The 25,285-nt window shown below is 40.7% G+C and overlaps 2 protein-coding genes across 2 annotated transcripts; one reads left to right on the top strand and one right to left on the bottom strand.

The window, feature by feature from the left end:
• Positions 1–2,988: 2,988 nt before the first annotated feature.
• On the top strand, positions 2,989–7,430 carry hps6 (HPS6 biogenesis of lysosomal organelles complex 2 subunit 3). The gene has a single exon (XM_019864667.1). The coding sequence runs from the start codon at positions 3,284–3,286 to the stop codon at positions 5,984–5,986; it is 2,703 nt and encodes a 900-aa protein (XP_019720226.1). The 5' UTR covers positions 2,989–3,283; the 3' UTR covers positions 5,987–7,430.
• A 2,101-nt stretch (positions 7,431–9,531) lies between these two features.
• LOC109512680 (prominin-1-A-like) lies at positions 9,532–24,940 on the bottom strand. Its single transcript, XM_019864583.1, has 25 exons — positions 24,783–24,940; positions 23,331–23,449; positions 21,718–21,997; positions 21,169–21,230; positions 19,753–19,958; positions 19,552–19,672; positions 18,958–19,021; positions 18,812–18,877; positions 17,546–17,715; positions 17,297–17,371; positions 16,879–16,915; positions 16,664–16,805; positions 16,426–16,578; positions 16,030–16,153; positions 15,862–15,944; positions 15,267–15,357; positions 15,079–15,177; positions 14,100–14,162; positions 13,926–14,015; positions 13,507–13,539; positions 13,376–13,435; positions 12,718–12,777; positions 11,101–11,190; positions 10,891–11,003; positions 9,532–9,679 (listed from the first exon to the last, which is right to left on the bottom strand). The coding sequence occupies exons 3-25, from the start codon at positions 21,923–21,925 to the stop codon at positions 9,667–9,669; spliced, it is 2,223 nt and encodes a 740-aa protein (XP_019720142.1). The 5' UTR covers positions 21,926–21,997; positions 23,331–23,449; positions 24,783–24,940; the 3' UTR covers positions 9,532–9,666.
• Between the last annotated feature and the right edge of the window lie 345 nt (positions 24,941–25,285).

Raw genomic sequence — 25,285 nt, 5'->3', positions numbered from 1 at the left:
TATGAATAAATGTTTTCTCTACGCATCAAGTCAACTAAATTCTTGTGGGAAGCGTGTTCGTGCAGACTGAGGTTGAAGGCGGAATCCGAAAAAAAAGCACATGAGAAAAAGAAAACAGATCAAGTATTTATTTGTAAAGTTTGCATTCGCTTGCCACGATTAAGTATTGATTCATCTAAATTAGGACATTTCTGAAATAATGACTTTCCACAGGAAATGAGCAATCAAATTTCAGAAATTAATAAAAGAGAACCATATAACAATGTTTCAGCCAAACTATCGACCTCTATCTGCATCTCCCATCCATCTTTTTACATGACCTGGGTTGCAGCATTGACACGCACCACATCCTGATACTGTTACAGTACAAGTTAGATGTAAAAAATTGAGTTAGTAATGTAAAGGAAGTAGTAACATTCCATCATATTCATGTTAGTTGATTACTTATGGATTGTCCAATTTCAAATATCCGAAAAAAGGCAAAACACAGGAAGTATAATATTCATAATATGAACCAAAATGCCTTTAGCTTAGTGTCAGATTGTAGCATGAGGAGCTCACTATTGGCAATTAATGATTCATACAGACAAAGGGCCCTGTTTTCGGGGCCAGGGCAAGTCTCATGCAAACGCGGTTTCAAACTGTGTGCATGACTGGAGGTTTCTTTGAGTGTATTTGTAGCTGCTTTCCTGCCAGTCCACACACTGTCACATCAAAACAAGGAATTTACAATGGCACCGCGTCATAATCAGGCATGTGGCAAACAACAAACGGCAGATATGAACGAGCTGTTTTCGGAAGAACTTACCAGCACCAAAACGAGCAGCCAAAAATCAAGCCTTCACCAACCACTGGGCCCGCGGAGACCTATGAGGCCATTTGGCACTAGGCCACACTGGGAGACTGAAGAAAATAGATTTTATTGCTCATCACAATGTGAAAGGCATTTTATTTGTGACACTGTTTGTGTCTCTGTCAAAAACAGCTGCGCAATTTACATTAAACCGAATAGGCACCAAGAAAGCCTAATTTAATTGATAAACGCTCATAATATATGAGATACGTTTGTCCGATTGATCATATTTATTCATAAATTGAGTACGGACGCAGTCGCACTCCGAGTACTATGAAAACAGAGTGGGGGATCCACTTTGTCGATCAAAAAAAAAAAGAAAAAAAAAGAAAGAAAATGCAGTTTACGAGGACCAATTACACCCCCTACTGGATATTAATGGGAGGTGCACACCAAATCGAGTCAAAGATTGTATTGGATGTATATTTTTAGACGAAGCAATGTTTTGTCGCGTGAATGTCGATCTGAAACCATGACACTTCCTCCTCCATGCTTCACTGTGGAAACCACACATGTAGCTTCCTCTGCTCGCTTTTTCTGCACCTTACAAAAGAGATGGCGATTGGAACCAAAAATCTCAAAGTTGGACTAATTAGTTCAAAGGGCTGATTTCCACTAATCTAGAGTCCATTGTGGACTTTGAAGACTCAAAATTATAAAACTTACTGTTTTGATTACAATTTTTTTTGCTTAGCAAATAATTCCATCAATATTTCTTCACAATGTCGATGTTGTAAGTTTTCATCAACAATTATGGGAATTATTTTGAATGATGTAAAAACACTGAATTAGAGGGTGTTGCTTCCAAACTTCTGACTGGTATTGTATGCCACATATCTACCTACCAAGTTTATAAAGGATAGGGGCAAAAGGAACTACAGTCTATGTGCACAAATTGAGCCAATAAAGCCATGATGTTATAATACAGACTATTAGTAAATATCTTACTATAATAAGGGAAAGTGGAACTACAAAATGAAAATTATCAACCATATTATACTCAAACATGAAACATACTGTTATTACAGCCAACACAGGAATTTTGCAACTGCTTATCATCACATATGACCCATGAGAGTATTTTCCAGGTCTGCCATGCAAATAAAAACAAATAAACGCTCAGAGTAATTGCTATAAAAAGCCTACAAATACTTATGTGTGGCCAATTGACAGAATTCATGGACCACAAATTAAATGGCAAATGGTTTTTAATGCCTTAATTTTACAATTCAGTCCTAGCTGTGTATTAAATGTAAGAATAATAAAGTGCAGTTTCATTTGGCAGAGACAACAGCTGTACATTATTAATATGACAGTTCACTTTTTAGGGAAGAGCAAGTGTTAACTTCCTGAAAATATTGGATGCAACTATGGGAGGCCTTTATCAGAGGGGGCAATTCAAACAACAGCCTTTTATAGTGTACAAACATGGTCATTTTAAAACAATTTTTAAATCCTTCCATTGAAAAAGGTTCCATTCTCAAGGTAATGAAAGAAACTAATAGCTGCATTCCGTCTGTGGGGACTGAACGTTTTTAGGACTACTGTTTTAATTGAGTTGCTCTGAATTAAATCAGCTTGTGATCCCAATAACATAATCAAATCAAGAAGAAAGTTCCATTTGTTCCTGACCTTGGGTAGCCATAACACCGTCCCATGATTTCAGATCGAGATTCTTTGTAGAGGCCTGAAACGATCATTAACAATTGAATCAGGTGTGTTGGAGTAGGGAGGGATCTAAAACAGGCAGGATATGGCTCACCAGGAACCGGAGTTCCGTAATCCTGCTCTAGGAGGTCATTCAAGACGGTTGGAGAACCATTTCAAGTGATTATCTAAAAAAAAAACAAAAAAAACGAATTGAGAGAATGCCAAGAGTGTGTAAAACAGCAAAGCCTACTTTGTGGAATCTTAAATGGAAAACAAATTTGAATAATACTTAAGTTTATTTAAGGATTCCTAACGTGTTGCTAAATAGTCTGGATGACTTCAGTATCACAATGCAGCAGAAAGGAAATTGAAAAATAAAAACGCTGAATTTGAAAGTGTTTCCAAACTTTTGACTGGCACAGCTTTTTTTTCAATATTTTTCCTCGTAACACCCCTTTATGCAAATCACCTTCTGTGTCCGGAAATGAACAGTCCCGTGATGTCAGCTAGCGCTGTGTAGCATCGGAATGAGCCCGAGTCCGTTCACTCATCCAAGTGCCTCGTTCTGTACCGGCAGTGACAGGCGGCGCTCCACTGTCATCGGCTAATACCACTTCAACCGGTACCCGAATCATGTCGGAGTTTATTTCTCTCCCCAATGGACGTGAAGGGTGAGTGAATAGCGCTCACATGACATGAGGGGATGCCATTCGATTAGCAGGTTGGTGTGCTACACAGGCTAACGGGCTAGTTCAGCCTTAACATTCCGCTACTCGCTTTATGGGAGTCATGTCGCGCTTTCTCCTGAGGCAACTGTCTGATTTTGGGGACTATACCGGCAAGACCGAGTTGTACGAGAGTTTAAATAATGAGCCTGACAACAGATTGGCGAACGTTCGTCTGAGCCCAGATGGACGTCACGTTCATGTCATCCTCCACAAGCCGAAGATCGGTCTTGTGACTCTGGACAAGTATGAAAGACCTCAGCTGGTTCAAGTTCAGAGAAAGCTGGATTTGTGTTCCATACGAGGCGGTCCCATTGTGGATATTTTATATTTGGACACCAATAACAATAATAATGGCGTCAACAGAGACTTTGTGACTGTGGCTGTGATTTACGAGAATGGACAAGCTGAGTTTTGGCAGTTCCAGGATTGCAAAGGAGGCTGGAGTCTCCTGCAAACAGCCGATTTGTGTAACAGTCCCCGGGCCAGAGTGGTGTCTGTGTGCGCCTGCTCTAATCTAATCATTTGGTGTGAGGAGAGGCCCCCCTCGGAGAGCTCCCCCTTCCTCAGTTCTGCCAGGAATAAGATGAGACATTGTATCTGCAGGAGAGACTTTGAGGTGGTGGAGGGGGCTGTCATTTTAGGAGGAGTGAAAATCGCCCTTCACAACAACCCTCGATTCACCGTGGTTGCCTCGGGACAGTATGTGCACCTCCTTCCAGACGTCAAATTGAAACCACTGAAAAAATTCTTCCTCTCTTGGTGCCCTCGCCAGGACTCCTTCCGGATCAGCACCGTGTGTAAAGCAACCCCTTTGAAAAAGCACTCGGCGAAGGAGTCTGACTTTCGGAAGCTGATCACAGACTGTTTAGGGTTTCTGTCAGCTCTTGACCCTCCGGAGATCCTCAAAGTCTCTCCTTCGGCGTGTGGGGGTTTGCTACTGCTTCTCAACACAGGCTGGGTTTGTCTCCTGCACCGCGATGGGATGCTGCGCCATATATACAAGATGGCGGACACATGTCCACTTAAATACACTACACACACCAGCCTCTGCACATACCAGGACACCTTGATGCTGGTTTTAGGCAAAAATCTCTATCTTATTGACTCAAAGTGTGGCAGAGAGCTGGAAACAATAATACTGGACTGGGAGGGGATTTTGTTTTCTACAAAGACTGACGGATCACCCCACTTGTTCTCGGAAAGTGGACTTTTTAAAGTAGTGCACCAGGATATGGACACTCTAAACCTAAAAAGGAAGTTGCCTTCTTTCACTGCAGCGGAGAACATTCACCCTGGAGCCCTCTTGGTGGAAGCTGTGTTTGAGGAGGCGTGTAAATATTACCAACAGAGGAGCCTGAGTAGCACCCAACTCACTGTGGACACCTTAAAGGAAGGGGGGAGGTTCCAGGCACCCATCTCTTTAGCATCCATACTACGTGATTACCTCAGCTCGGTGCCCAAGCAGAAAGCAGAAGAAACTTCCCAAAATGGAGAAATCAGAGGCGATGTGGCGGAGGACAAGCTGAAAGTGTCACTGGAGCCTGAGCTGAAGGCCTTGGTTGCTGTGGAAAAGTTGAAGGGGACTCTGGTGAGGGCCAGCATGAAAGAAGTGGAGGTACTTTGTGAGAATCTAGTCCAGAAAGAAATAGCCCGGCTGCTGTCCACCCCCGAGCTGCATCGGGACGACTTACTGTACCTCAACTCCATCTTCAGCGTCTTCCCCTGCCAAGCGTGGAGAGCAACACAAGCTGCTCTCCAGCTCCACGACAATGGGGATGGCTCTCTGTCCAGCCAGGTGCCGCCAGACATGTGGAAAACCGTCCTCAGTCCCACGCCGAGCTTCCCTGCCTCGATCCCACTTACAAACGGTGGGTCAAAACATAGGAACAGTCCCAAAGCGGATCACAATGCCAATTGTACATCCAAGTCGACAATCTCCGCTTCATCCGTCGCCCTGCCTGTCTTCGAACTCCTCTGCCATTCTGTTTTAAGCTTCCAGCCTACTTGGCTGCCCCGCTTCCTCGAGCTCAGCCAGCAACAGCATGGCTCAGCCGGACTGCCCCTGAGCCTGGCCGCCTCCTCTTGGAGCTTCCCCGCTGGTAGAGCAGACAACGGTGAGAACAACGTGCCTCTCTATAAGCGCGCCCTGAGCGTGCTGTCGTCCGCGAGAACGGATCGGGACAAGCTGCAGGAACTGGAGGTGGAAGTGTTGATGGTCAGCGGGCGGCCCAACGCCATTCTCCAGGCGCTGAGGATTCTGATTGGCCAGCAGCAGTGGGAGAAGGTGACCCAGGTGGCCCAGAGGTTCTGTAAGCAGAGTCCCCTGCTGAACAAGGAGATCTTCACCACGCTGCTGTGTGAGGTGACCCAGCACAGAGAACTGGACCCCTACCTTGACCTGCTGTGGGCCCTGTGCCCCGAGGACCTCACCGTCACCACCATTCTGAACCTGGTGCTGAAAAACCTCCCGCCGCCAAGCAGCTTGTCGCCCTCTTCCCTTTCTGTGGACTTCAGGCCCAGCGCCTCCCCAGCTCCCTTTGGTGACCCACAGAGTGGTCAGGTGACCGTCGGTCTCCTCAAACCTCTGCTGAGAAAGGTCCTCCAGAGGGAGACCAAGCCAAGCCAGCATTATGCTGACATCCTGCAGTCCCCCTCCTTCCCACCTCCCACGCCCCCCCGCATGCCTACAGAGCCATCCAAAACAAGCACAGACTCACCCCGGGACAGTACCTTACTTCCTGGTTCTAACTGCTGACCGCCTGTGATGTGACCACACATACTTTATTTAGAGACTCCTAGTTGTGTCATAACTTTCAAGCGATGGCTACTCCATAGTGTTACCATGTAAATACTTCTGCTAATTTTAACATGGCCATAGTGAGCCGGTGAACTAATTTATCCCTTCAGCGTTACATGCATGTGGATGTTAAAGTTAACATTGGCTTGCCACAGTTGTGTTCATGAAGTGTTTGAAAGTACCGTAGCTTGTGATGACTTAGATCACTAACTTTTGGCCACATTCACACAAACCGTTTTTTTTTCCCCATTACATTTAGTAAAATGCCAGCTCAGAGCTCAGGGTATCTTCTGTGGAGTTTGGATGTCTCTTTGTAGTACGGCTTCCTCTTGTATTCCAAAAACTGCATGTTGGGTTCATTGACAACTCCAAATTGTCCAAAGGTGTAAATGTATCCAATGTCCATATGTGCCCTCTTGTTGACAGGCATCTGTGTATGCCACCTACATCCCAAAGTCAGCTAGGATAGTAGACAAGTACTCTAACAAGTACCCCCCCCCCATTATACAGTATAATATATCATTTGTGCATTTGTGGGAGAGGTTTAATTGTACCTTTTCTATCAATGACAGATTGCTGTTTGACTAATGCACTGGACAACTTGCAAATAATGTTTTTGCACTAACGGGATAAGATTTATTTTGGCAGAGTGCGTTGAAAATGTAGTTTTAAAAATACTTGTGTGTGCGTGTGGTGGTGGTGGTGGGGGCGGGGGGATTTTTATCTGACGCATCAAAGTTTGTCCCCAAATGCTCCACAATGTCCAATGCTGTCATCGTGAACCCACAACCCCCCACGCCCCCCACACACACACACATTCCTTTTCAGCTCACAAGACATTCCTGATAGAGATGCCAAAGGAAAAGTGACGAATAGTTGAGACTTCAAATTCAATTTCAGAGTAATTCCAGCATGAGGGGGCACACAGAGTCAGTGTGTCTTCCGCAGAGCTGTAAACAATCCTGAGTCTTATCGCTACTGACCTCGATGCTCTAGTTTACTATAACCTCAGTCGGTTGTTTGTATTAAGTTATTCAAGTGCCATGTTGTTTGGTCATACTGAAGTGCCCCTATTGCGGCATTTAACATCACGAGATTTGTTGCCCGCAAAAGCCACTGTGACATGTTTGTAATGGTATCAGACTAGATGGTTGCTTTCGTTTGAATGTTATTCCTGCTGTAGTAGTTTGAACACATTTGGCTCCACTGTAATCAAATGACTGTTGTCACTAAATTTACCAAGACTCGCTTCAGTGAACTCTTTCATTATTAATGTAGCTTCAACAATTTCCTTTGTTCGGGTAAGGCTCCCCTTTTGTCAAAAATAAGCCAAAACTTGTGTACAAGTATGTCTGAATGCTATTAAACTGTGATAAAATGCTTGTGCTTTTTCAGCCTCAAATGCTGCCTACTTCGTCTTGTATTTGCTCATAATTTAGCCCCCCTCTTCCTAAAAGTAATGAACTGGATTTGCGCATAATTCAATTTCAATCTAAAAAAAAAAAACAAATCAGTACTAGGCTAATCATATATACTGTTTGATTAAAATATATTTATTTTAAATACATGTATTAAAAAAAAATCAAAGGACCTTATTCACAAATAAATGCATGTTTGCTTTTTACGCACAAGATGGGCGCATCCGCAAAATCACTGTCACATTCACGACACGTGCGTATCATTGATCGCCGACAGACATTTGTCAAATATAAACGTTTCCACCGTCTGATGGGGAGACTGACTTGATCGATACAAAAACCGAGGCCTTGATTTAATTTCTGGTTGTGCGATCAAAAGTGCTTTCTTTACGTAGTTTAATGAACCCGAATGCCTTGTTGAGTTTCTGCAGCTGATGTTGAAGCTTTTGTATGAGCAGAGGTGATCTCATTCTTACAGCCAGTAGGTGGGTTCCACATGAAGACGTAAAGGATCACAGGAGCAGTCCAAATGTAGAACGAGAGAGTAACTGGAGTGTCCCAGGAGATGCCTGATGGATTTTTTCCTCCGTCCTTGCTCATAACATCCTCTGGCCACAATATTAGGTACACCTGGGCAACACAATCTGAAGGATCGAGTCCACAAAGCCAGTTCCAAATTAGCTCACTGGTGATGGGACAATGTGTTTTCTCAGGAATGTTGTAGAAATGTTATTTGTAAAACACTTGCAGATGTTGACAGAAACAAAATGTTGCACATTAGATGTTTCTTGGTGCGTCAAGTCACGATTGACTGTTGTACATCATTTAACATGATCAGTGTCCCATAGATGAATGTCAATAATGAACATAATTAACGGTAATTTCAAAACAGTGGAATTGTTAATCGTAATTAATGTAAATTTATTTCTTCTTAGGCTAAATGTAGTTTTAATTTACATTTTAAGAGTATTAATATTGTATGAAAAACCACCGTACCGTGAAATAAAAACAAATAAAACGTGTTTGATTGACGTAGTGGAGATGGAACAAGATATTTGCAGCATGGCACTGCCCCCTAGTGGCACTTTTGTAGGTCTTGCTGAAATAATGTCAAGCCATTTCAAAACGTGTGCAATGGTTGTACTGAGCAGCCAAACTTTGCTACACTACACTTAATCTTTGCCAAAAGGCCGCTGCCTTGTGCCAAGGACTTTTTCTCTTTGTCATTTCTGGTACTTTTTTGTGAATGTTGGTATGACAGCATCACAAAAAGTCTCAAATTATCCATTAGATGCGCACCAATTGATGCGCTACTTTTCTGTCTTCAGTCAGTATTCAGACCTAATAAGCCTTCTGATTTGAGTGTTACAGTTCTCCTAATTCAATTATACATAGACCACCTGCCTCGTTTAATGGGTAAAGAAAATACATGCAGCGGACTCCCAGCACGCCTCCGTTGTGTTTAAGGCAGTGATAATTTTACAGTTTGAGCCCTGCGAGTCCCAGGGACTCAGAAAAGTATGAGTCCCATTATGCATTTAGAGAGTCCTAAATTTGTAATTCTGAAATGGTCTACTTATTCAATTGCATATGATAATAACACAAACAACAGCAATATACATTGATAATAGGTTTATTTCTTATATACAAATGCTGCAAAAATGTAAATAATTCAGGCATACAAGATTATTATCGCAAAAAACTATCCAACTTTAGCTGCTTCCTCTGATATCTCTAACACTTGCTTTAATGTTACACGACTTGGCAATTGTCTGCTTTCCACGCGGTGAAGACCGATTTTGCCAATCTCGTCTCGCAAGAACGGAAATCTCGTCACGCGAGATTACTAAACGTGAGATCAAAACAACAATGGCGGCGATTATCAAACTGCGATCGTTGCTGGAAAAAAAAGATTCAAATAGTTTTTTTGCTTTTTTTTTTTTTTTGGACAAAAATTTCCTTGCGTCCCAAAAACGCACATTATTTGGAACTGTACGTCTGGCGGGAAAATTATGCGTCTTGGACGCGGGACGCAGAGGTAACAAGATGACTGTTAAGGTTATTGTGCCATTAATTTTTTTTTAAGCCTAATCTATCCAGTACAGTATGTGCAACATCTTTGCCAGAGTGCTTTGCAGATTTCATTTTTTGTCTTCAGAGTTGTCTAAAATCTCAAGTCAACGTTGTTGTCGCTGTCAAGATGAGGACCATGCTCCGTTTTCATTCCTTGTCACTGGAAATAACACATCGCCAGGCCGGAAATGTTCAGTTGGGTTGACATATAGACAAATTCATTTAAATATATGTGGCAGTTTTTAACCCACCCATATCCACAGAGCTTAGTGTTTTTCCTGGTTAGTGGTGACAATATAAATCTAATTTAACAGTTCCAATAATGCCATGTTGACTCAGGTGGCGAAATGAATGACTGGATCAATTTAAAAAATGCTCCCACATCCATCTCGCCATCAAAGTGGATTAGAATATAATTAGATGGTGAAATGAAATTAATCGGGGCATGACCTGTGTTTCTGTCTAGACTGTATTTAGTTGAAAGGGGAAGTCAAACCCAACATTTTCTTTACAATATGTTCATTGCCTGTTTTCTCAAGGTGAGCCATGATTGGTTGTTACCTGAGCCACTCCGATGTCATTTTAAATTGACAGCAAGTTGTAAAATGGCTGCCCCCTGAGATGGACAAAAACAGGTGGATTGTATTGCTTAACTCACATTCCACAGACACATATTAATAAGAATACCGTGTTTGGACAAGTGTGGCTGCACAAAACATAATTGTAAAGTAAATTTGGGGGTTGACTTCCCCTTTAATGTTATTTCGTTATTTCTGCACTCATTTGTTCCCCCCACCACCACCATCTGTTCTCATTAAACTGCTGCACTGTGTCTACCAATCGGCTTGTCTAGGTGCTCATTGTCTTGTCAGTTTGCTTGTATTTAGTTGCCTCTGGTTTCTTTCAGTCCTTGCCGGTTCATTGGCTTGTCTCGTCATGTTGCATGCTGTCATGAGTCCGTTGGCCGTTTTGGTTTGTTACTTTTATATCTTGTTTTATGTATTTTTAGTATTTAATCCGTGAATATGCCCTTTATTGTTTTGTTCTGGGAAAATATCTTTACCTTTTGTTTTTAAGTAGATACTGTCCTTGGACTTTGTTTCCTTTCTTCGCTGGAGTATTCTTTCCTAAAAAAAAAGAAAAGAAATAAAAATAAAAAAATCCCAAATATTGTCATTTTAATTAAAATATAAATTTGATAAGATGAAAATAGTGGTTTTATTTTTTCAGTTTTTGTAATGTGGGAGGATCTAAAAATCATACACCCTCCGCGCAGGACTGCCGGAGTCATTTTTTTACCCCAGAACAGCAACATGGAGCATGGTAATATGGATTAAGGCTGCATGGGCACTCTGGTGTAAATGTACTCACTTCGTGATGTCGGCGTACTTCATTCTTCTGTAGTGCTTTGCTAGTCTCACAGACAATATGATGCTGGGGATAAACAAGATGACGCACCAGCCAAGACTGAACCAGAAGGCATTCTAATGGTATGTGAAAAACACATAAAACCAATCACAAATTAGTTATTTGGATCTGACAATGCTACCTTTTTTTTCCTGAATTGCGGTTCCTGCTTACCAGAGATGACACAAGGTACAAACACAGGATGGTCTGAGCAGAGTCCACAACCTCAGCCAGAGGACCACAGCGGCCAAATTCGACCTTCATCTGATGAAAAAAAGTGTTCAAAGTTTGTACAGTAGGTTTGTTAGTTTCTAGCTAGCTAGCTAGGTTTTTTTTTGTGACTACCATTAGTTTGTTGGTTTCAAAGGTAGCGGCATTACGGTACTTTGATAATGGGCCAGCTAGTTTTTTTTTTTTTTATTCTGCTTTCCAGGAAGGTGGGATTTATTGTACTGGTACTTTATAGTACCCGTTACAACATCAAAGCATTCCAGGCAAATGTAAACAACAAAGAAGACTGATTCTAATCAATTGTTTTTTGTTTTGGTTCATCACAACACATCAGAATCAGAATCGCCTTTATTGTCATTGTATAGCATACAACGAAATTTGGGTGCCACTCCTTAGTGCATTTTGTAAACACATTGACCGTCCCCCATAATACTGTTTAGCTTTAGGAATACAGTGTTCCCTCCCTCCTTCTCGGTTCATTTGTTGCGGATTCACTCTCATTTTCATTTGTGACCATAAGTCAGACCGGTGTTTTTTTTTTTTTTTTTAAATACAAAACGGACCATGAAAAGTAGACAGTTGGTTACCTATAATCAGCAGCGAGGTATTTATTCTACATTTTGCATTTTAAAAGTTACATTTATTAAGTGTAACAAGTACTGTATTTAGGAGGGTGGGAACTCTGTGATGGGGCTCATAATGGCTTCATAGATAAAATAAAGAAAAAACATTAACCTCTACTTCATGGAAATTCATTTACGGGGGTGGGGTGGCTGGAAATGTGTTGCCTATGAAAAGTGAGAGAAAACTGTAAAGTAATATCATTTCATTGTGTAACTTAATTGGAGAGACAGCAGTCCCTATAATCATCATGCAGTCAGCACAAATCACGTGACGTTGAGAGAGGAAAGTAATTTAATCTGTGCTGTATGTTACACACAGAGCATATTTGACAATAAAAGCTGACTTGATTTGACTTGACTTGATGTAAAATAAGCAAATTAATGACAATACAGAGAGATAAATATATGTTGATAATCTTGAAACTTGTGTTTTGCCATTCACTGTCTGTGTCTCCATGTGGATCGCCATTGTCGAATGGCGTCAGGTTCGGCTAGTTTTAATCAGACCCCACAAGTACTCCCCCCTCCCCCCACTTTGCGACTCACACCGCTCTGTTCAGAATAGTGTTCCATGGCAAGTTTCCTGGTCGAAGGTCAGAAAACTCAAGACTTCCCACTTCATGAAAGGAAACATTGGTTTCACTGCAAGTTTGGTCATTACATTTTATATTATTAGCAGTTAGCTGTCCAGACAGATAGCTAACTTTTCAACCAGTTAAAGTTAATTGTAGGTTAGCTTGGTGGTTTCTTAGAACCACTACACCTGTGACTGTAGAGGGAAGGTGTGACCGATGAGGTGTCAATCATTTTTCATGCCGGCGCCCGGCACACAACAGCAGCCTCGCTATTCTATGAATGTGGGGTTGGGGTTGCTCATCACTAACTTCTGCAGGAGCCTGATAACAACAACATGGAGATGTATTGTATACGTCCTTACCATACGTCCGATACAATCTAAACCGGGAGACAGCTGACTTTGCAGGAATTTTTTAATGTTCTGTGGGTGATAAAGAATATTGAGAATAATATCAAAATAAAATCCAGAACAATAATCCTCAAATATTCTTTCTAGCTTGCAATCGTAAAGAATTAGTGGATTCTCCCAGTATGTGGCATTTGGAGTAAAGCCTCTGAAGCGAATTATTAACATCAAGAGCAGTGTGTCAGTCTCACATTTTATCCCATTCAGTCTAATTGGCTGTATGTCTGCCAAGAGAACTTTTGCATACATGGCTACACAGGAAAAGAAAAGCTAAAACATTTTGAAAAAGTTATTTGGCTGGAATAATGCTGTTGCTATTTCATTTAAACAAAAATGTGTCAGCACGTACTATTTTTAGGTTTTCTTAGAATAGGATGAAGAATTTATGAGAAGTGAAGTATCTAATTTAGTTTACAAGACATATTTCATGAAGTCATAAATAATGGTACAGAATCATGTATTTAGTTTAAAGCCAGCCAGGAATAGTCTTGGTAAATTATCGAAAAGTAAAAGAACCTAATACAGATTTGTAATGGAAAAAAAGTAAAACTGCAACCAGGGGTTCGAAAGAGCAAAGGCAAAAAAGGGGAGAGAGATTGTGATGCAAACTCACAGCTTTAATGTTTTCGGAGGTGAGAGCATTTTGTGTGTTCTCCAACGTGTTCCCCACATCCTACAAGAAAATAGTACAATTATGCATTCAACATAGGCACATCATCATGTACATATGTAAGATGAGCTCACCTTTATGACGTTTATAGTTTTAATGGCATCTTGCTGCAAAGGAAAAGCAGATGTAGAGCATTTACAACGCTTAACAGAGGGTTGTAATCGCATTCAAGGATATAATCCAAGCTGGCCACTTGCCAGTTAATAATGTTTACTTGCTAGCTGTGTGTTCACTGGTTACTTCGCTCATTCATTAGCTGCGTTTGGCTCGAATTGCAGTTTGTTCGACAATTACTTTAGCTTGTTGTTTAGCGATCATCATAGTTGGCTGGCTATGTGGTTTGTTTGCTGGTGTGACAATTTGTTTCAGAGCCAGTGTGATAGTTTAACGAGATATTAAATTACTTGACTGGCTTGTGAGTGGTTTGTTCGTTGACTGCATAGTTAGACGTCAACTTGCTCGTTTATTAGGTTGCATCGTCGAGGCCACACACCAATTTTGGGTTGATGTTCATCATAATAGAGGTCCGAATTTTGGTCAGGTCGTCGGCTGCTGTTTTCAATACCCCACTGAAGAATGGGTCCTGAAGGGTGACAAGATTAGCGGATGTGTTAACGTTCACTGTGATCATTCCAGACAACTAATGTGAAGTGGTGAGGTGACTCACATTACTGGCTGTGGCTTCATCTCTGAAGTTCTCAATTGTGTTGTCCAGTTGAGTGGTGTCAATCTAATGCAGTCCAAAACATATTACGATAGTCCATACACAACTGTAATGACAATGTACTAGATTTTTTACTACCAACATTGTTTAACCTGATTTAGTTAATGGTTTGGTCATTGTTTTCCAAAGCAAATGCAGATGTTAAGAAAAGTCTGCTTTCATGAAGGACTTTACAAATCTCAACTCAACTCAAGTGTATTTATAGAGCACTTTCAAACAGCCATCGCTGCACACAAAGTGCTGTACATGGAGCAACTAACATATACAACAGTAAAGCAACAAAAAAGTAGCAAAGACGGTAGAGAGCACCAAACAGTACAACTAAGATCATAACTTGGGTCATGCTGAGTCAAATGCCAAAGAATACAAGTGAGTTTTGATGCGGGTTTTAAAGATGGGCAGCGAGGAGGCTTGCCGAATGTTCAGTGGGAGGTCATTCCAGAGAGAGGGACCAGCAACGGAAAAGGCTCGATCCCCACTGAGCCTCAGTTTAGTTCTTGGTACTTCGAATAACGTCTGGTCCGCAGACCTGAGGTGCCGGGCAGGTGTGTAGGGGCGGATGAGCTCAGAGAGGTAAGAGGTAAATCGAAGAACAATTACTATTAAGAGACTGAAATCAAAGGATGTGGACAATTTTAAGTTCAACAATGGCTCTGAATGCTTACTCGATTGTTAAAATAGTTGCTGATTCATTTTCACACCTCCGCACAACATAAATCAACAACAACACGCAGGAGAATTTCTGTCCCATTTAACGTAGGTGGACAGGTTCCAGACAATGTCACTCGTGTTATCTACTTGGGCAGCCACAATTTTTTTTTTTTAAATCCCAAATTGCTGTATGTAAGAAAGAACATGACTTTTTGTACTACTGTATTTTCGTTGAAGAACCCACACACACACTCGGACATTTTCAGCGTACCTGTAGATGGTCCGTCTGGATGTTTTGGAGATTCGTTTTGAATTCTGCATTGATGATTTCGGGGACATTGATGTTGATATTATCGATTTTCTTGATGTGCTGTGTACCAAGAAGATGTGTTTTAAGATATGCACGTAATCATCACCAAACGTGAGAGTTTGGTGAGAGTGGGAGGAGTCGACATTTACCTGGTCTATTTTAAGGTACTGATTAATTTCAGATCCGTAACTCTGTTCCAGCTGGAGTGTGGACCACAGAGACTTGTTTTTCCCACACTCACTGCAAACACGAACATCATCCTTCAAATTGCGGCCTACTTGAATCTTTACCAAAATTTAGCTTTGTATGACAGTCAAAGCCCTCGCCCTCTGCAAATCATCTGCTGGTTTTAACAATCGGTCTACGTCAAACTTGGAAGGAGGAATGTGGTTGTTTGAACTGAGGCAACACAAGCATGGCAAGGTCACATGACAAATATCGTCCTCATTTCAATATTAATGTCTTGAATATTCACATCTCGATTTCAATACAATAAGGATATCTCGCCCAGCACTAGACCCTTCAAAATTTGTTCACAATTGTCCAGTTAACTCTTTGGTTGCTTTGCTTGACGTGCAATCTAAATGTGGTCACGAGTGGCAATGCCAACAATCCTCTCATGTTAGCAACAATTATTAACAGTATCGTTTTGTCTCGTGGCCCCTTTGGACAATTAATTGCACACCCTTAACCTGTGGTGCGTTGTAATGCAGAATAAACATGCGTACGTGTATGTCTATCTACCTGTATATACTCGAGAGAGTGAAATTGCCCTTCAGCTTTAGAGTTTTACCCAAATCCAATTGTGGTATCACAGTTGGAGCGAACTGTCGAGAGGAGAAAAAAACAAGCATGTTCACGCATGTGCATGTTACGTTTTTGTTGTTGTTTTAAGCATTTTAAACACTTTACCTTCAGCAGTTCTCCACTGCTCCATGGTTTACACACCAGCGTGTGAACATTGCCTCCCAGCAGAAAGAGCAGCGTCACAGCCAACATGAGCAGCCACGAGACCAGGAAGCTCAAACTTGCCCCACTGAAAATGAAAAGGAGACGGTTACCTCCGACAAGCACAAAGAGCAGCAATTGATTTTCATCTTCTTTTTTTTTTCTTTTTCGCAGGAGCAACCATGTAGCCACAGCTTTTGCAATGTGGGGATCATGATACAAAGTCAAATATTTGAGCAAATAAAAATGAAAATGTATCAAAAGATTGACTTCTGTGGCCAAGATGGCAGTGCTAATTCAATCAAAGATTAAGAGGGGAAGGGTACAGTAGTAATTTGGCCAACACTGAACTGCACTCACGTGATGAGGATAATTCCACCACAATTGGCCACATTGGATCGTTCCGTGGGCTCTTGAGTCGGTTTCAGACCGAGGGGTCCCAAGATGAGACCCAGAACGTTACATAGAACCACGAGCAGGACCACGAAGCACATGCTGACACACACCCCCCACCTAGCAAAGCAACAACCAATGAGACAATGGATTTTGTCTCCTCTGCTTTCATGTGTCAATGACGAGCGCTTTGGAGTCTTCTTACCTGATGCTCTCGGCTCGGTCCACCTTCCTCTTCAACTGGATGTTATTCTGCAGGTTTTCCACCCGGCCCAGTAATTGATTCATATTTAACTTTTTGGAAATGTCGTTCACCTTTTGGGAGATCTGAGTTTTGATATTGTTCACTAAATTTGAAATGGGACAAAATGAGTAATTTGATATCTTGACACATGGCTTGGGCACGTAATGATTACTCACGGTTCAAGGTGTCCAAATTGTTTGTGATGTCCCTTAACTACAAACAAGTCAAATGGTTACTTTTTAACTTTAAAGTAACGCACAATGCATCATAGATGAAAGAGTGGATAATCTACTGAGTATCCTTGGTCACTGCTATTCAAGATGTTTTGTCAGACTAAAGGCATGACATTTATGCACACAAAAAATTTGAACAGATGGAAAACCAGGCTAAATATAGAGTGTTTTTTAACACTAGGCAACCTTAGTGAGGCTAAGAAGAGGTACAGAAAATGGATGGATGAATGTTTCAAACACAGCCAATGACACAAATATGTAATTAAAACAGAGGTTAGTGTTAGCAATTCCAATAACAACAATAACAATCGTAATAATAATAAAGAACATATGACTTAATGAAATAATGCAATGAACTGACCCTGTCAGGTGATTTACTTGCTTCCAGTTCCTTTCTAACTTTAGTTAGTGCATTTTCCATGCCAGCATTTGTGAACTGTGGACCAAAAAAAATGAAAAGAAAGTGTCATGCTCAATTTTGTCAACAGCATATTTTCTATTATTCTTGTTATGGTTATTTTAATCCCGCTGAGTTGAACTGAATCGAAACATTCCACTTTTAACACTCTGAAGAACCAGTCAAGTACAATATTTGATTGTTGTGACTTACATCGGATGGCAGGTTAATGCTCTGTAGATTCGCCCTCACATTGTCACAGTCGGCCGTGATGCATGGTGTCAGTTCATTTGTAATTTTGTTGTTTAAATTATTGAAGTTCGTTTTCACATCTGTCATTTTGTTGTTCAGGTCGTTCTGCAATGTCGTCAGGTCATCCACAGCTACCCATGGAAAAGTACACCGTTAAGCATGGGTGTCCACATCGTTTTCAACCAAACACCTGACAAAGCATTCTTTGGCTGTTTTGGGAAAGAATCAGCCTCAACACATTTGTATAATTTTGACATCGTTGCATTGTCTAAATAAACAGCTCGGTGTGTCGCAAATTATTCCAAATATGTAAAAATGTTTCATGTTCAACACGTTTAATGTACACTTCATATTTTAGGTTTTTTTCAGGGCATAAATCGGCATTCAGTATGAATGTTGTGTTAGAATATGCTTCACAGTCACCCAAGACTGCAAGCGGGCAATTTCCGACCACCTTGACGGACAGAAAACTCCCGACCTAAACGAAATTACCTAGACGACAAGCTACCAAAACAGAAACACGACCTACCACTCTACCTCCTGACCGAACAATAAGCGTAGCTAAACAAGAACCAATTACCCACTCCCTTACTAAGATACCAACTTACCGAAACAAAAACTACCTGCCTAACAAAAAATACCAACCCACCCAAATGAAAAAAAGAGCAAAACCTATCTACCACAAGAAATGATCTTCCTTTCCAGCTACCCAAGAAAAGCTACCAACCCAATCACCACCTACAGAAACACCACCTTACCCATCCATCCACTTACTTCTATCCCTACTTATATATTAAATAACAAACGACTTAAACATAAACTATTTACTTACCGATCCATCACTACCCAAGAAAAGCTACCAACCCAATCACCACCTATAGAAACACCACCTTACCCATCCATCCACTTAACTTACTTCTATCCCTACTTAAATATTAAATAACAAACGACTTAAACATAAACTTTCATAAATTTACTTACCGATCCATCCATCCATCAACCTATACCACAACTTCCAGTTCTTGTATGTCTAACATTTGATCTAAAAGGCAACCAAAGAGTGCAAAGCACTTCTCAGGATGATGGATTGTAGATCGTGGCCTGGTCTCTGCTTGTCGAAACTTGACAACAATGATGCAATCAGCTCTTCACGCGCTCAGTCACAAACAGTACTTGGTATGCAAACGCTCAGTCACAAACAGTACTTGGTATGCAAACGTGTCATACCAACTTTTAGACGGTCAAGGTCAGGCACCCCAGCATTTGGAAGGATGTGATTCAGTAACGCAGGTCCTGACAGGAAACATATTAGGCGGAAAGATGAGAACAAAGATGATAACAAATTTGACTACATTAAAAATTACTCTTGATACCTTTTATGGTTTTTTCAACATTGTCCACCATGTTACTGCTCTGGTCCCCCACATGTTGGAATTGCTGTCAACAGGAAGATCACTTTTACCATATTAAACACAAGGCTGAAACATCGGAAATCGTAGAAATGTTTGGCAATTGTGACAATAAAAATGTCATAAAAATGTGATGAAGTAATAAAACTGAAACAATATATCAAATTTTACTCTTAAAAAAAAATCACTCTCGTGTTAAGATGTCATTCGAAAAAATAATTCAAAAATTGCACCCATTAGTTATTCAAATAAAATGGATATTTTATTTTAATGGTATTCAACTAGTCAACCAGTTAGATTTGATAAAACAAATTGAAAAAATGCATTTAATGAATGAAGTTTAGGAAAAATGGCTTGCAAAATTGCAAAAAAAAAAAAAAAAACAGTTCACTCTTGTTCATGTAAATGGTCATTAGGCCCAATTAAATAACAGAGCAAGGACCCGTGTTCTTTGAACAGCCCTGGATTTTGATTTGGTTTGAGCAGCAGCAATCATCCAAATAAGCATGAGTAAAGAGAAGTAAACAAAGGTCCCCAAACAGGCATAGTGGAAAATACCTTGTCCAGGTTTCTGAGAAAGGCTTTGATGTTATCAAAGGTGTTGTTGAGTTTTATTTGGCTTTGGTCCAGTCTCGCTCTGAATTCCCAGTTACTTTTGAACATGCAGATGTTACCAGCTCTGCAAACACAAGAGTCCAAAATATGACTAAGGTTACTTGCAATGTGCTACCACAGAGTCACTAAAATAAAAAGACTTACAAGAGAAAGATTGTGATGATGGCAGTGCTCCAGTATAAGTTCCTCCTTTCCTTCAAAATAGAGCGTGTCTGCTCCAGGTACACTTCGGCCCCACATTTGCCAGCAAAGCGGCAGCAGGCAAGCACCGAGCCCACTATGGGCATCACTAGGATGTAGAGGAGGCCGATGACCGCGCACACTACAAAGCCAATATCGTAGGCCAACACCTGTTCATGAACAAATTGGGGTATGGTAGTTGTCAAAATACCTCTTCCCAATTAAGCATTTTATACAGGTGGTAGGGGAGAAAGAGTGGGGGGGGCGGTTGGTAGGAAGCGATGTGGTAAACTAGATGGGTAAGTAGGTAGTGTGCTAGGCACATAGTATGGCTAGAAAGGTAAGTAGCTGTCAAGGTGGCTAGGTAGATAGGTAGTTAGCTAGATAGGTAGTTAGCTATGTGAGGAGTTAGGTGAGTACCAGGCTAGCAAGCTTTATGGCTAAATAGGTAAGTAGTTAGTGACGTGGGTACACTCTAAGAACACTTGGGTTAAATTTCTGTATATATAGATCTATATATATAGATAAATATCTAAATATATAGATCTATATCTATTTTATTATATATATATTATATATATACACACACACACACACACACACACACACACACACACACAATGCCTTACCAACCAAGGCCCTTGAGCTTTTTTTTTTTTATTCCTGCACTCAAACTGTCCAACTAATACGCAGTTACAAGGCAACGTGACAGTTGTCTAAGGATTAAAATGAGTAAAGTACTTACCAAAACAACGATAAAGAAATTCAAATGTCAGTTATTTATTTCAACATGATGCTGTGCGTGTAGACATAAGAACGGGAAGTCGATGGCTGTCATGGCCACCAGTCAGACTTGATTGGTTGATTTTTGACCGAACAAAAACATTACAGGCATATAACCCAATACATGTTTAATTTGAACCAAAAATTTGGTTACTTCCATCAGAAATAACCCAGAATTTTGACCCAACACACACAATGCAAACATTGAGTCAATGAAATAACCCAACTATTGAGTGGGTGTTGAGTGTTTAGTTATCCAGATGGTTAAGTGGGGAGAAAAAGTTCTTGCTGAGGTTGGCTTGGCAAGTAAGGTTCTAAGCATGGGTGTAAATTTTCCTACATATGTATTGTTCAGTTTAAATACAGCCAGAGAAATGGTTGTCCTGTATTTTTGAGCAGTGAAGGGCTTTTAATGGGGAAAAGAAGAGACCTCCATAGCCAGTAGTTTTTTTCTGTAGCTAAAAATAACCATGAATGTGAACACACACACACACACACACACACACAAGTCAATGACTCAGGATATTAGTTGCTCTTGCACCACAAGAAAGCAGGTGAAACTTTCTACCAGGTCTCTAACAACAAAAAAACACTCACCTGTTTAATGTACTTGTCTGATCGCAGAATGCTCATATTCCGCACTGCTTGCTCGATCAGCCCTAGATCAAGGGATTCAAGCAGAGAGAATGGTGAAACCTTATTTAAAACGAGTTTCTGCAGACTAAACAGAATTTCAGTTTTTCAAAAAGGGATGGTTAGAAGCATGTTGTGTTCCACGCAAAGATTTTAATCTGTGAGATTGTAACAACAGAAATGTGACACTTGCGTACCAGGAGATGACAATGCAAAATGCAGAGTTGTGCTGGATTTGCATACTCGTGGTAAATACAGTACGTATAACTACTGACTGCTACCTCATTCACCTGCTGGTGACACAGCACCAGGAGCAACTGGTGGTTTGGTATCTTGCTCAAGGACACTTGGACATGGCTCCTGTGGCCGGGGATCAAACCACCAACCTCCAGGTTGGGAAACGACCACTCTACTACTGAGCTACTTGTGCACCTTTCCAAATGTTGCTTTTTTTCTCCAAAAATTGTGATTTAATTTCTCATTGGAAAATGCTTCTTACAAAGTATTACTGACCTTCAGGAAAGGCTTTGGGTTGGATAACAGTGAGAAAGCCATTGACCGTATTAGCCATGAAGCTGGTAGTCTTGTCAGACAAATCAGAGTAGTTAGCCGAAGGCATGTCCTGTGGGTTACATGCTGCGTTTTGTTCCGCTGCTAAGTAACCCCCAAGAATCCAGAATCCTGCTATGGCCCTCAACACTGCAACCATGCCGTGCCGCATCTTGCTGGCCTCTGTTGCCTTGATTAGCGGAAGGGAGTACCGTCAGGGGCCACTTGGTGGAAAGTGTCTCACCTGCAACCGACATCATACAAATACTGTAAGATGACAAGCTCACATAGGGGAACCCACACAGATGGTCACAAAAACAGGCAGTCGGGCTCGTCATAGAAATAGGGGAAAAACTAAATAATGAACATTCTCCTTAGTTCCGCATGTTAAATACTATGTTGACACATTAGTGTGGAGAAAGAGCTGACTTTTAAACAGTACAGCCGAATAACAGGAAGCATTACAAGATGTTGGGTGAGTTTCTGTGTTCGTAGTGTAAACACAATGAAATGCTGTGTGCACCTGAAACACCGGCACGCCTCTATTACTGCAATCCGGTGAGATTCCAGAGAGGCACAGCAAAGTACTTAAACTTCTGGTCTGCTATTCGACCCCTGTTGCACAAACCTAAATCCAAGACACAAAAAGTTTTTGAAGACAACAGCATTTAATGCTACAAACTACGTCAGGTTTAGGAAGAACAAAAAGCGCTCATGCCTCACAGATGACAGTGTACAATCAAATGTGAAAACGAAGGTGAGGTCTACAGCCCTGACGCTGCATGCTGAGGTTCGGGAACAAAAATACTTTATAACCAGGATAAAATAATGACTTTAATTGGCTGTTATTTTGCAAATGTGTACTATGCATTATTAAGTGAAATAGATCTTTATCATTTGACAGCTGACATGTTGATCAATTTATGCCGGAACACAGAAGCCGACGGCATTTTTGGTTGCCTGCAAGTGGATAATTTCAGTTTGGCCTTCATTTCACAAACAAGGGGAGGTCTCATTTCGATATTGAGTATTTTATTTCAAAGCCAGCTTCAAAAAAAGAATCATTTGTATTGTTTTTAGTGTTGGTGGTCGTAGTGGTATGGGCATGTGAAGCCCTTGGGAGACTTTTTGTCATGAAGGGCTATTTAATAAATTGGAATTGACTTTTGACCAGTGTTGCTTTTTACATGGTGGTCGTAGTGGTATGGGCATGTGAAGCCCTTGGAGACTTTTTGTTATGAAGGGCTATTTAATAAATTGGACTTGACTTTTGACCAGTGTTGCTTTTTACACCACAATTGGACTACAAATTAAAATATTAATTTAACTAATTACTTAATATGAATCCTGATGTGGACCACAGGCCAGAAATTACATTTAAAGTGATAAAATAATAAACTTTTGAATATGGTTGGATCACAGCTATACTATACTTTTGTCAATATCATGTCGTCTACATGCATTTAATCCCTCAAATCAGACCAGTGCTGATAAAAAAAAAAAACTTCTTAAGGTCATGAAAAGGAAGCTGGAAGTAGTGCAAGAGGCACTAAACTGATATAAATTGACACACCTACCACATCTCAGTGACCTCCTGTGAAATGCGATTCTGATGGCGGTCCCACTCCACGCTGATCTGCTCTACAGGTGGATTACATGCTTTGCCTCTGGGAGGAGGGTGAAGGAAATGGTGGCACTAAAAGATGAAGGAGTGAAGTCATGGAGGAGGAGCAGTAGGTGGGTGTGAAGGAAGTAAATAGAAATGTGATCTTGGCCCACCAGCTTCGCAGCAGTTGGGATCACGCAGGTTAAAAGTTATTGGAAGAGCAAATGCAAATGAGCCCAGACATACTGAACCAAGAGATTACGGCAACATAAACTTTTAGTTGAATGGTTACACAAAAGGCAAAGTTTATGCCATCTCTAATGTTGATTGGCTTACGTCATCCATCTTTTAAAATATATATTTATAAATTTCCACATTTATCTCACTGAAAAAAATTGTCCACGCAAATGAAACTATCCATCCATCCATTCATCTACACAGAGACGAACAACCATCCATGCTCACACTCACACCTCGGGACAATTTAGAGTGTGCCATTAACCTGCCATGTATGTTTTTGGAATGTGGGAGGAAACCGGATTACTCGGAGAAAACCCACACAGGCGCAAGCAGAGCATGCAAACTCCACACAGAAAGGCCAGAGCTGGAATTGAACCCTGCAACTCTTTACTGTGAGGCCGATGCGATAACCAGTCGACCACCAGGCCGCCGCTGGATTGATTAATTAAAATTTAATTCTAAATAAAATTAAACAAGTTTGACTGTTTGTTTAAAATGACACATTTAAGATAAGATAACCTTTATTTGTCCCACACTGGGTAAATTTGCAGTCTACAGCAGCAAAATTTGTTTTAAAAAATTGCAGTTTAACTTAAGTACTTGATTAATTAATAAATTATCAATGTTAAACATTCGACATAAAATACTTTGAAAGAGTTATACATCACAAAGGCAACGTTTTTCTTCATTTTGATTCCTTTTTACACTACATTGTTATCAATGCAACATTTCTATTTGTTTTATCTGAGTTCAGAAAAAAAAAACAGTGTCTCAGAATTACATTTTTAAATTATGCAAACGAATTAAAACCATTTCTATTTGTTTTATCTGAGTTCAGAAAAAAAAGCAGTGTCTCAGAATTACATTTTTAAGTTATGCAAACGAATTAAAATAACGTTCACTTAATATTCCGGAGCTTTAAATTGTACTTGGGCACCACCACTTGCTGACGGATAAACACTGCGGTTTGGTGAATTTTTTTTTTTTGAGCTCCGACTGCCGTTTGACGCCTCATATCTTCGGTTTTCCAAAAACACCCGAACTCAACATCAAGACATCACATGGGTCGGGGGAGAACATACTCGGACAAAAATGTTTGTTTATCTCACCCGAACTCAACATCAAGACATCACATGGGTCGGGGGAGAACATACTCGGACAAAAATGTTTGTTTTCATCTTACTCAGAGCTACCGGGTACCTCTCGAGAAGCGTTGCCTTTATGTCGTTTTTCTGAAGTATGATTTATCGACTGCTATTGCTAACGAAGCTCGTCAAGCAAGCGCAAATTCCGACTACAATTAACTCAAGGCCGTCTAAGTAGTAAGTACAGCCAAACATTAAAGAGGCGAATATGACCAGGAACAAACAGTAGACTCCACGTGTGACGTCATTCGTCGGGATTGGTCAATTTAACGTCCTTATTACGTGTTATAGCGTTGATTCGTGATTTTGATAATTAGTGTTGTTTCACTGCCCAATAACACGTAATTTTTTAAATTGCTTTGAAGGTCACAGATATGTTCGTTGGCTGACGACAGTGACATTGTTTTTGTATTCTGTTACACGTCATATAACAAAAAGATGGGAGTTTAGTACAGGGCGTCGTCAGTTCAGGCACCACCGCCTCAAAAAAATAAATACCAAAAATTCGAACACTGGCAGATTTATAGAACGTGTTGCATAT

This window comes from Hippocampus comes, unplaced genomic scaffold, assembly GCF_001891065.2.
Source record: "Hippocampus comes isolate QL1 unplaced genomic scaffold, H_comes_QL1_v1.1 scaffold108, whole genome shotgun sequence".
In the NCBI taxonomy this organism is placed as follows: domain Eukaryota; kingdom Metazoa; phylum Chordata; class Actinopteri; order Syngnathiformes; family Syngnathidae; genus Hippocampus; species Hippocampus comes.
The sequence above is the reverse complement of the archived record's forward strand: the minus strand, read 5'-3'. Positions and strand labels throughout refer to the sequence as shown.